This window comes from Pelodiscus sinensis, chromosome 1, assembly GCF_052426305.1.
Source record: "Pelodiscus sinensis isolate ZL-2025 chromosome 1, ASM5242630v1, whole genome shotgun sequence".
In the NCBI taxonomy this organism is placed as follows: Eukaryota; Metazoa; Chordata; order Testudines; family Trionychidae; genus Pelodiscus; species Pelodiscus sinensis.
Window position 1 is genome coordinate 146,211,322 of NC_143052.1, and position 12,654 is coordinate 146,223,975.

The window sequence follows — 12,654 nt, forward strand, 5'->3', positions numbered from 1 at the left end:
TCTGCCATGCCAATATAGACAGTCACTCTGTCTTCAACCATCCACTCACAAAGAGATTCTTGAAAGGGCTAAAGTACCTTTGCCTACACGTACAAGGTCCCACTCCAGTTTGGGACCCTGGACTAATTTAGATAGATTCATGGAGGTTAGATCCATCAATGGCTATTAACCAGGATGGGTAGGAATGTTGTCCCTAGCCTCTGTTTGTCTGGAAATGGGTGACATGGTGATCACGTGAGGATTACCTGTTATGTTCCCTTCCTCTGGGGCATCTTGTATTGGCCCCTGTTGGCAGACAGGGTACTGGGCTAGATGGACTATTGGTCTGACCCAGTATGGCCCTTCTTATGTTCTTATTTAGTGCTGCCTCACCAGACCACTGTTCAATCTCTGTTCAATTGTCTAGCCATGAAAATAGCATTGGCTTGATGGGTAGGAGAAACTAGAACTATCATAGTATGTCCTTTACACAGCTTTTCTATAAAGACAAAATTACATTACATCCACATCCAAAATTCTTACCCAAGATACCTTCATCCTTCTATTTAAATTAACTTGTCTCCCTTTCCTGATTCTTCTCAAACCCCAAAGCAGTCAGCTGGAAGTGATGTTACACACCTAAGATGTCAGGTGAACATTAGTTTTTTACGTGGATAGAGCTAAATCTTTTGGACAGTAATCACATTTCTTCCTCTCAGTGACTGAAAGATCAAAAGGCACGGCCATTTTCAAACAGTGCCTTTCCAAGCCCATCTCCCAGTGTGCACACTTTTCCAACCATCTATGCAATCAGCAGTCTCTTCCAAGAACTTGAACACATTCTACCCACTGTCTCACCAACTTGATTGCCTTTCTCAACAACGTCCCAGTTATTGACATTTGCCAAGCAGTCATCTGGGCCTCCACGGACACTTTTCGATGTAATTGCATAATTACCTATGATTCAACATCAGCTCCCTACTAGGACATGTTCTCCTATCATCCACACTAACTGTCACTCCAAAGCACCAGCTTTCCAACTAGGGGCATTGCTTTGCAGTCACCTACAGTGGCACCCATAGGGACATCACTCAAAGAAGAAGAGAAGGCTACTCACCCAATGGAGTAACTGTTGTTCTTTGCGATGTGTATCCCTGTGGGTGCTCTGCTGTCCCCCTCATCCTCTCTGCTTTGTATTTGAAACATAAGCTCTGCAGTACAGAAAGAACTGAGGTTAGTTGGACTGCAAAGCCCTATATGTGTTCCAGTGGGCACTGCTAGGAGATGTAAGGAGCACTGCTGCACTTACATTGGTGCACCTATAGGGGATGCATCTCAAAGAGCTTCATTTACTGCACAGGGTAAATAATTTTCTCTTTCCCACATACATTACCCTGCTATGCATGCCTCAACTCTGATCTGGTGGTAGCTTCCTCAGGAGAAGACAGGAGTAATTCAGTCTGTGTCCCTCCCCATACAATTCTAGTCTCTGTGAACCAATTAGTGCAATAGATGATAGTGGGTTTTGGTGTGGAGTTAAGACCTATCCAACTGACGTAGGGGGCCACTAAATACCTGTTCATGGGAACAACTTTTAATTTCTGCTGAGCTGGGCTGGTTTCAAACTAGTGAAAAGTTTTGTACAAGGTTCTCTCTAAGCTGTGGGGTATCACTACCCCGCAGCTGCTTAATCAGCCCCATTCAGCTAGGGGCTCAGGGCTCTACACATGGGAGCTGCCTGGCTGGACGGGGCTGATTAAGCAGCTTTGGGGCTGTGCTCTTGTGCCGCTTAGAGGGAATCTTGGTTTTATAGTAACTTTAGCAATGTATCTCAGTCTGCCAGTGAGTATTAATCTTCAAGAATGAGATTTATTTTTTGGAAAGAGGGGTTTATTAAACCAAATTCTGATCTCTTTGGCATTTACACAGGCATAGTCTCCCACTTTCTGGAGACACTGGCAGAATCCCCCTTTTACATCTTTGTCTACATCAAACACACTTTAAAACTGCTCTAGTATGTTCTTGAAGGGATAGCTTCCATTAACAAAAAATGATACAATAAGAAAATGACTATTAATGCATTATCCACATTCACCTCTAAGTACACTATTTTACAATATAATAGCATTTCAACAATTATGATAATTCCAGGTTCATCACACTAGCTTGAGAGAGGTTATATACAGGGCTTGACAAATCTGTGTATACTCACCTGTGGTGAGTAGATTTCAGCCGGTTGCCCTGTTCACCGGCAGCGGTGCATGCGAGTGCGGGTCTGGCGCATGCGAGACTGGCGAGTGGATTTTACTGCAGTTTGTTGAGCCCTGGTTATATAGATATACTTCTGTAAGACTAGGGCTTTAACAAAGTTAAAAAAGAGCTAGATAAATTCATGGAGGCTGGGTCCATCAATGGCTATTCAACGGTAGCTAATGGTGTCCTTTGCCAACTGCAGAGGAATAGGGGGGAAGCATTTGAAGGAAGAATTAAGTGGACATTCTGTAGAATACAAGGTTTTGGGAAGGGGGGGTGCAAGAAGGGTGTGTGTGTTTCTCAAATGCATGACATTCTGTCAGCTGTGGGAGAAGATATGACAGATCTGCTAAATGTGTCACACAAAATACAACATTTGGCAGGACTGAGAATATAATTCCCCAAGATGGAATTTCACCAGCAGCTCAGTTTTGTGTGTCATCTGAAAGACAGCATTCACAGCAACACATGGCCTGATCCTTCTCCTCCTGATTTCAGTGGGATTAATTGATGGGATTATCTCAATAATGAGATTTGAACAAGATCTGCAATTCTGCATCCATTTTCACTCTCCCAAGAGAAAACTGATTTATTTGGTGGCAAAAGATATACAAAAAATTATTCTGGTTAGGTTTTTGATTCCGGAAGGGCATTTAAACGAGCTTACGTTCCTTCCTCAATTGAGACTTTGGTCTGCTTTATGATAGGCCACAACCTGCTGCTGAATAAAAGTGGGTGTTGAGATCTGTTGCATTTCTTCCCCCTGGCCTCACAAGCAGCTGTGCTTCATGTGTTTGTCCTCATAGCTCCCACTTGAAGCACATGTGCTCCTGTGCACACAAGATTGGAATCTTTTGGCCGGCAAGTGTCTGGGTTTGTGCAGACTCCCTGCATGACCTCATGCCTCTAACCAAGGGCATACAAGCCAGAGTGAGCCTCAGTTGTGACTTTGTTCCTTCTTACTGCCCATGACAGTGAGACAGGACCTCCACCGTGTGGCAACTGTGACTCCATAGCTCTTTGTTATCTTTAGTGTTAGTTCAGTGGTAATTTTTCTAGCAGGGGGACAAGTCTATCTGGCTTATGAGGCAGCTATGCTCTTAAACAGGCCTGGCCAAAATACGGCCCGCGGGCCGCATCTGGCCTGCGGAGGCAGCAGGGAGCCCCAGGCAGGCTCCCCAACAAGGGCAGAAATGCAGCTGCAGGCCTCCATTTCTGTGTTAACTGGAGGGAAGGGGGGAATTTTTAGGAGCCATCCCGCCCCCAGCACATTCCCATTGGCCGGTTTCTGGCAGAAACTGGCCAATGGAAGCTGCTTGTTAGATTAACAGGCAGCTAAGAATAATCATGCCCCCTCTCCTGGGCTCAGTTATTCATGAAGCACATGGCCAGGCAGGCTTGCTGGAACATTTTAAGCTCTGCAGGCAGGCAGGCTAGTTTGGTAGCTGACAAGTCTCTTGGCCACAGCCTGCTTCTGGCCCTCCTGCCCTTTCCTGCCCCAACTCTCTCCCCTCCCCCAACATACCCAAACCTTCTGTCCCCGTCTTAGACGGATTCCCCCTCCCAGATCTGGCATCCCAATCTCCTGCCCCAGATCACAATCCCCTCCTACCCTAGGTCACATCCCAAACTCCTGCACTACAGTCCCCTGCCCTAGGTCACAATTGCCTGCTTCATCCCAATTCCCTCCCAGACTCCACTCTCCCTTGTACACCTCAATCCCGCACCCCAAGCTCCTTTCTGCACTCAACCTCCATCCCATACCCCGCATCTCCTCCATTAATATCATGAAAGACTGCGGCCCTCGAACATTTTCCAAAATCTTGGAGTGCCCCCTCCTCAAAATTATTGCCCACCCTTGCTCTTAAATTATAGGAATATTATGTTTTATTGGCCTTCAAGTGTTCAACATGCAGACCTTGTTCAAAACACCCTCAGAAAGTTTAAGATGTCTGTTTGAGAGCTCCAATACAGATAATTTCAATGAAGGGTGTGTCTGACTCTGAAACCATCCATCAAAAAGAAGCATCTACTACAGGGGTGGGCAAGAGACTGCCAGAGGGCTGGATGCGGCCCAGCAAACCACCAGATCCAGCCTGCAGCTGCCTCACTGTGACCCTTAAGCACAGTGTAGTGGCAGCTGCTTTAAATGTGATAGTTCTATTCTGGGAGGGAGGAGAGAGGCTTTATGCTCTGCCCCGCCCCTCAGCAAAATCTCTCAGTTCCCATTGGCCAGTTTCCAACCAATAGCAGCAGAGATATTTTGCTGGGGACAGGGGCAGCCAATGAAACCTGCCCCCCATTCCTTCACCCTGTACTGAGCAGAGCCATGTGGAGCAACTTGCGACTGCAGCCTTCATGTTCATGCAGGGCTGCTGACTAGGAGCTGCCTACATAAGCACCTCTCAGCTAAAGCCTGCCTCTGGCACCTACACCCCCTCCCCCCAACTACCTGCCCCAGGCCACCACCCAAACTCTCTGTACCCCTTTCCCTCAGGTCACAGGTCCGTCCCAGACCCTGCACTCTCTCTTACACCCTTCCCCTAAGCCAGAATCCTCTCTGGAACCCATACCTCCTCCCTGATCCTGCACTCCATTCCCCTGCCCCTAGTCATCACCCAAACCCTCTGCATCCCCTTTACTGAGGTCACAACTCCCTTCCAGACCCTGCACCCCCTCTTAGAACCCCTCCCTCAGGCCAGAATCTTCTCCTGCACCCATACTCCCTCCTGGACTCTGCACCCCAAGCCTCTGCTCCAGATCATAACCCTCTTCTTCACCCAAACTCCCTTTCAGACTCCACACCCCCTCCTGCACCCCAGTCTCCTACCCCAAGCTCTCTTCTGCACCCAACCTCTGTCCCAGACCCCAAGTCCCCTCAGTAGAAATGTGGCCCTTGATCACTTGCCAAAATCTTGGAGTGGCCCCCCATTACAAATTATTGCCCACCCCGATCTACTACCTCCAAGCTATTCTCAGCAAGTGCTCAGGCATGCTATTTTATGACCCTCTTTTCCTGTGAATGAGAAGTTCTTTACATTTGGTGAACAAACTGAGTGATGGTTGGGCCCACTATGCCCTTGGATAGCAGGGCAAGAGGATGTGCACGGTACAGTCATGGCCTCTATGGGCATTTCTGGCCAAAATAATCCAATCTTGTACTCTCTAGGGCACATGTGTACCTAGAATGGGAATCATGTGGACAAATATCATAAAGGACCGCACTTACTGTAAATTAAGTAACTAGTTCCTTTTCCATTAAGCTTTGGGACCAATAAGATACTTGTTCATGTAGCATGGCTGTATGTACAAAAAATTAAATGTGCTGTGTTCAGTGCATCTTTTTCATGAGATTAGCTTTCCCACTGGTCAGAAAGCTGTTTAATTGTTTGCATAGTTTTTATTTGTATTATGATAGTGCTCAAAAACTCCAGTGAGCATTGGGACCCCATTATGATAGGTGCAGTGGAAACATGGAGGAAGAACCCGTTCCTGCTCCTATGAATGTATAAATTGTATTGATTACACACAGAATACACACATATTATTGTATCATCATAGATTATCTTTTCTCTAATCATTAATATAATGCACTCCTATACCAGTACTACTTTAGTGGGTTCTTATTTCTCTTCCCTATGTTCTTTCTTGCCAAGAAAGCAGAATTTTATATTAAACGTATTTTTAACACTAACAATGAAACTGCCTTAAAACAAAATAAATAATTCTGTGGAGTGTTTTCCCTCTTATTTCCATAATTTCTTTTGCTCTCTTGTATTACAGAAAGAAAAACCGGGAGACACACAATGCAGGTAAGAACAGCAATGTTTTATTGTTCAGATTTGAACTGCACAGTTCTTTCAGTTGCTTACTCCAGTCTGCTTGAAAACATACAAGGACTAGTACATTTGTAGTGGGAAGTATCCACTTATTGGAGTGTATTACATGATAGGACTCCAGAGCCTCACATGGAACACCTGTTGCAGAGCTTCTCCATGGGCAGCCGAAACCATCCTTTAGTTTGCTTAAACCAACGGTAGGAAACCTAAGGCCTGGAGGCTGGGTGGGAAACCTAAGGCCTGGAGGCTGGATGTAACTCCTGGGTTGCCTGTATCCAACCCCCAGGGTTCCCTCTCAGCATTGGGGAGCTTGTGTTGGTGCTCCTGTTCTCTCGCCCTCCCCCCACACACACAGCTGGAGTGCACAGAATCTTGTTGCCTGAGCCGCACTAGGCTCTGCTCTGAGAGGAGAATGTGGGGAGTGTCTCCTTCTCAGTCAGGGGTCACATCAGTGAAGGTTTGCTTGTTTGGTTTTTTTTTATTTTGCTTCTTGTGTGCAGCCTCCGACTGATTTTTCGGTGGGTCAGCAGCCCCTGACCCAAAAAAAGGTTCCCCACCCCTGGCTTAAACTATGGAAAACGTATAGTGTGATAATATCTTTGGATAAACAAGAGAGGCCCTCTGCATATGACCCTTCACTCACATCTCTTGTTCCTACCAAAAATCTCTGTGAACACCTTGGCTTCTTATTGAATTGTTAATAAACTCAGTGGATCAATACTTTCTATTCAGCTATGAAGGAAGATATAAGCAAAAGCAAATACTGGTTTTGTGAATATATTGTGGGAATAAGCATATAAAGTACATGGAAATCTTGGGAGGCATCTGATACACAGAATGCATTTTAACTTTTAGATGTCTTGGGTTGAATATTCTGACAGGGAATTTAAGGATGTTAAAATGGTTAACCAGTTAAATGAAAGTGCTTAACCAGTTAACCGAGATCCTGCTGCCAAGCTGGCCCCTCCACTGCCATAGGGTCCTACCATGGCCGAGGTTCTGCTGCCCAGCCCCATCACAGCCAGGGCTGCTTTGTCCTAGCACCATTGGCTGCCTCCAGAATTCAATGGCAAGGGCCAGTTAACTGGTAAGCATGCTGGTAAGCCTCATGCTTTACCAATTAACTGGTTAACATCACTAATGAGAGTACTCCTAGCAGTGGTTCCCAAACTTTTTGGCATCACGCCCCCTTTTTGATTTTTGAAAAACCCTCACGACCCCCACCCCCAACAACAAAACTTGTTGAGGAAAAAAAAGGGGGGGGGACTGACTGGGGAAGCAAAACCTGATGGTGGAGGAGGGGGCTGGGTTGCCTCACGCCTTCCCCCCCGTGGAATTTCTTCATGCCCCCCAGTTTGGGAACCCATGTTCTGTAGTATAAATTTGCATTGCATTTCAATGAACACCACCAGCCCAGAAGTTTTCCATAGAACCAATCTGTACTTTGTGGAGATTTTCCCTCTCCCCTAACACATGCCCTTTCCTCTCTGTTGGTTCCCAGCTTAAGCAGTGTTTGGGAGCTCTCAGCTGCAGGACAGGTAGAGGGGCAGTTTAGGTTCAGAAAGGCAGATTTCAGGCAACTCAGAGAAATAATGGTCATGGTCCCGTGAAAAGACCAGTTGGGGGGAAAAAAGAAATCAAAGGAGGCTGGCAGTTCCTAAAACATGTAATGGAGACTCAATAGCAAGCTTTTCCAATGCAGAGGAAAGATAAGATGGGCTACAAGAGGCCAATGTGACTTCATGAGGAACTTTTTGAGTATCTAAAAACCAAAAGGGATACATACATTGAAGATAATGTGATATGTAACCGTGTGGATTTGTCAAGAAAAAATCGTGTCAAACCAACATAATAGCATTCTTTGACAAGGCAACAAGCCTTGTGGGGAGAAGTGGTAGGTGTAGTATATTTTGACTTTAGTAATGCTTTTCATATCGTCTTACATGACCTCATAAACAAAATAGGGAAATACAAGCTAGATGGAGTTCCTATAAGGTGGGTGTATAACTGGTTGGAAAACCATTCTCAAAGATTTGTTATCAGTGGTTTACAATCAAACTGGAAGGGCATATTGAGTGGGGTCCTGCAGGGATCAGTTCTGGATCTCATCAGTGATTTAGATAATGGCACAGAGAGTACACTTATAAAGTTTGGTAGACGATACCAAGGTAGCAGGGATTGTAAGTGCTTTTGAAGATAGGATTAAGATTGTGTCCAGTTCTGGGTCCCACATTTCAGGAGAAAGGTGAACACATTTGAGAGAGTCTAGTAAAAAGCAACAAAAATGATTAAAGATCTAGGAAATGACCTATGACAGAAGAGTGAAAAACTGAGGGTTTTTTAGTCTGGAAAAGAGACCACTGACGGTTTTCAAGTGCATAAAAGGTGGTTGCAAGGAGGAGGGAGAAAAATTGTTCTCTTTTAACCTCTGAAGAAAGGACAAGAAGTAATGGACTTAAATTGCAGTGGGTGATTTAAGATGGACACTATGAAGAACTTCCTAACTGTCAGGGTTGTTAAGCACTGAAATAAATTGCTTAGGGAGGTTGTGGAATCTCTATCATTGGAAATTTTTAAGAGCAGGTTAGACAAAACGTTTGTCAGGGATGGTCTAGGTCCGTTGTGTCCAACTCGCTAGCCACTAGCTACGTGTGGCTATTTGGTCGGTTGTTGGCTTGAACAATGTGGACAGTTAACCGGCTGAGCAAGGCTAGTTCGCTATAGCAGGAGCCACTATAGTGGCTACTGCTTCAGAACTGGTTGGATACCACGGGTCTAGATAATATTTAATCCTACCCTGAATGCAAGGAACTGAACTAGAAGACCTCTCCAGTCTAATGAGTCTATACAGAAAATGGAGAGAGGAGCATATCACCAAGGAAATATACATTGGAATAGCACAAGCATGTTGGGATAAAATCAAGAATGCTGAGGCAAAGAAAGACTTACAGCTTTCAAGGAATGTTAGCGATAAGAAGAGCTTCTTCAGAGATGTCAAACAAAAACGGACAAAGATGGTATGGGGTCTGCTGCCCAATGGAGAGTATGAGCCAGTACTGAAAGAAGAGAGAAAGGGAAAGCTGCTTATTACCTACTTTGCTTCAGTCTTCTCTCAAAAAATAACATTTGGTTGGATGCCAAGGGAAGTTACTATAGATGATAAAAGGGAAGTGATGCAGGTTGATAAGTAAGAACACGTCAGAGATTTTCTGACTAATTTGAATGAATTCACATCAGTTGAACTGGATGTGGTACACCTCCGGGTACTGAAGGAATTAACTGAAGAAATCTTGCAGCCACCGGCAATAATATTTGCAAACTCACGGGTGACAGGCGAGGTCCCAAAAGACTGGGAGGGCTAACTTAGTGCTCATCTTTAAAAAGGGAGGAAAAGGAGGAGCCAGGGAAGTACAGACCAATAAACCTGATTTTGATACCTGAAAAGCTACTAAAGCAATGTATAGAACATTCACTTTGCGAATACCTGGAGAACAAAGGAGTGATTGGTGGCAGCCAGCATCGATTTACTAAGAACAAATCATGCCAAACCAGCTTGATTTCCTTCTTTGACAGAGTAACTGGTTTGGTGGATAGGGGGAATGCAGTGGACATAATATACCTGGACTTCAGCAAGGCTTTTGACACAGTCCCGCATGACACTCTGATAGGTAAGATGGAGAAATGCGAGCTTGGTGGAACTACCATTAAGTGGATACAAATTTGGTTAAACAGCCACAAGCAAAAGAACAATTATTAAAGGAATGTCAGATCGGAGGGAGGTCTCAAGTGGGGTTTCACAGGGTACTGTTCTGGGTTCTGTGCTGTTAAATATTTGGATGTACGAATAGAAGAGCATAATGATCAAATTTACATACAACAAAGTGGGGAGAGGTGGGGTTGCCAATACTTTGGAGGATAGAGCTATATTTCTGAGGAATCTTGATAAAGTGGAGAACCGGGCTATAGGCAATAAAATGAAATTCAATAAAGACAAATGTAAGATGCTACACTTCAGGAAGAAAAACAAATGCACAAATACAAAATGGGGGATAACTGGGTTAGCAGCAGCTCCACTGAGAAGAATCTGGGAGTTGTGGTGAAACACAACCTCAACAAGAATCAACAGTGTAATACTGTTGCAAAAAAAGCAAATGTAATTTTAGATTTCATTAACAGAGGCAAGTTACAGGAAGTGATAGTACTGTTCTACTTGGCACTCAATAGGCCTCAGCTTGAGTACTGTAGAAAACACGTAGAAAAACTGGAAAAGAACTAAAGGCAAGATGATCAAAGGGATGGAATGCAAGCCATATGCACAAAGAGTGAAAGAACTGGGTATGTTTAGTTTGGAAAAGAGGATATTAAGAGGGGACATGATAGTGGTCTTCAAATACTTGAAAGACTCGTTTTAAAAAAAAGAGAGAAGTTTTTCTCTCTTGCCACAAAGGATAGGACAACAGGCAATGGATTCAAACTACAGCAAAGTAGATTTACATTAAATCTCAGGGAAAACTTCCTTACTGCAAGAGCAGTAGGACAGTGGGACAGGCTGCTTAGGGAGCGTGTGGAAGTTCTTTCACTGGAAGTTTTCACAGGATGCTGGATAGCTATCAGTCTTAGATGGCTTAAATACAACAAATCCTGCATCTTGACAGGGGATTAAACTAGATGACCTTTGCAGTCCCTTCTAATTCTGTAATTCTAGATTTGAACTAATTTATCTCAAGAGTTCTGATCCAATTTTGCTTCCTAACAGCCAGTGTATTCCTCCCTGGAACAGTGGTAACTAGTGATATTCCTGCCTTGAGAAAGTTGTTCAGTGCTTAGAGTAGGATTGCAAGAATAAGGGATCTTGGTTTCTGTTCCCAGCTCTGGCATTAACCTACTGTGTGGCTTTTCCTATATTACACAAAGATGGTGAAATTTAATGTTTGCATGAAGTTCCTGAGATGAAAGGTACTAAAGGTAGTACTAATGACAGTACTAAAGGTAGTAATTTAGTGTATTAAGATGTAAAATCCTAGATTAGCCATTTTCATAAGGGTTAAGAAGTGTTAACAAATAGACTTTGTACAATCTAGCATTATAATTAACGACATCTATACTTAGAATGGCAACACTTTGATAATCCTAAAATCATGATTTTACTTGCTCATATTTTTTCAAAGCTTTCATCGATTGGGCTGAAGTTTTCTAGTAATGAGGCCTGAATTCTTTGTGACCTGCACAGTGTATAGTCATTTGCACCTGGGCAAATCCACTTTGGAAGTCTGGAAGGAATCAGACCACTTGGGCCAGATGTTACGGGTATTTGGAGGCCTAAAGATACACATAGGCTTCTACTGAGGTTTTCGGAAATGCCTAGGTGCCTAATTCCCATTGATTTCAAGACACCTAATCTTTTTTCCAGTGCCTTGAAGAGAGAGTTTACTCATTTACAAAAAAAAGTATAATAGTGAATCCTTAGAGTAGTTTATAGTAAATATTTTTGTAATCAGATCAGACTGAAATTGAGAGTGCCACCTACCTTTACCTTCCAGTGCCCCTAATGGTCACCTTTATCTTCTTCAGTTTATGAAGTATAGAATTGACTAGAAAAGTACTTTGTTCAAGTCTTTAGTTTCCATAGCTACTTCTGAGTTTAGGTTTGCAAATATTTTTCTTAGCCTCCAAGGTTTAGATTCCATTTTTGATTATTTTGCATTTCCTATTAGAATTATTGAAAAAAATACTTTGATGTCCTGTATCCCAAATAAGGACTATCTTGCAATTTTTTCAGCAAAATCTTTTACACTTATGGCCATCTTTACCGTAACCTGTTTATTGAGAGAGGTTAATATGCCAGATCTGGAGGGAGAAACTATGTTTTTTTTCCAAAACAAATTTTGAGATGTATCAAAAAATACACTGGCTTGGAGAAAGAAGTTACTGCTTCTAAGAGCCAAAAGTTTGTCTTTGCGTTTAACCTGATTGTACTTCTATCTAAACTTTGTCTTAACCGTTTTTATTATTTTTGTTGTTTTTATTATTACTATAGTATGTATATTATAGTGATACCCAAAAGCTCTGGTCAAAAGTATGGCTCTCCTATGTGAAGTGGACAGACAGACAGGGGATGCAACCCCTGCTTCCAGAGAACTTTATTCAAAGGTTTTAATGATACTAAGGCTCTTCTAGCTAGACAGGTGAATAGTAAGGATACTGTGAGCTTGATATTGAAGATGAGTTATCAAGCCCATTGGTATTGTAATGTAATGAACCTTTAATTCATTGATTGACACTCTTTTTAGTTGTGAAATTGTTACAGATGATGTGTGACACTGTTTCTCAAAATAACGTCCTAGAACTCCCTTATTCACCTCTGTGATGTGATTCTGATATGTTTTGTACAAAGTATGCCTTTGTGAGGTATCATTTGAGAAGTCATGATCTGTAGAACATTGCTGTCTTGTTGAATTATATGTATCATCACTGTATATGGAGTTATGAGATTTTGCTATATGATTATTACTGAAATATGTTGTGAGTCTTGGAGACACCCCCAGTGTCTCAGTCTGGGAGACACCCAGACAGGTGTTAAGTG

The 12,654-nt window shown here is 43.2% G+C and overlaps 1 protein-coding gene across 2 annotated transcripts in view; it reads left to right on the forward strand.

The window, feature by feature from the left end:
* The window catches only part of USF3 (upstream transcription factor family member 3), a 57,083-nt gene that overhangs the window by 19,555 nt on the left and 24,874 nt on the right, over positions 1 to 12,654 (forward strand). Inside the window, exons 4-5 of one of the 2 annotated variants that reach the window (XM_075905005.2) lie at positions 6,016 to 6,044; positions 9,645 to 9,739. Coding sequence is in view for 1 of the 2 variants with exons in the window: in XM_089772179.1 (XP_089628305.1) it covers positions 6,016 to 6,044 (29 nt within the window). In the remaining variant the exon portion in view is untranslated. The remainder of the gene's footprint in view (positions 1 to 6,015; positions 6,045 to 9,644; positions 9,740 to 12,654) is intronic. The other variant, XM_089772179.1, reaches the window with a different exon arrangement.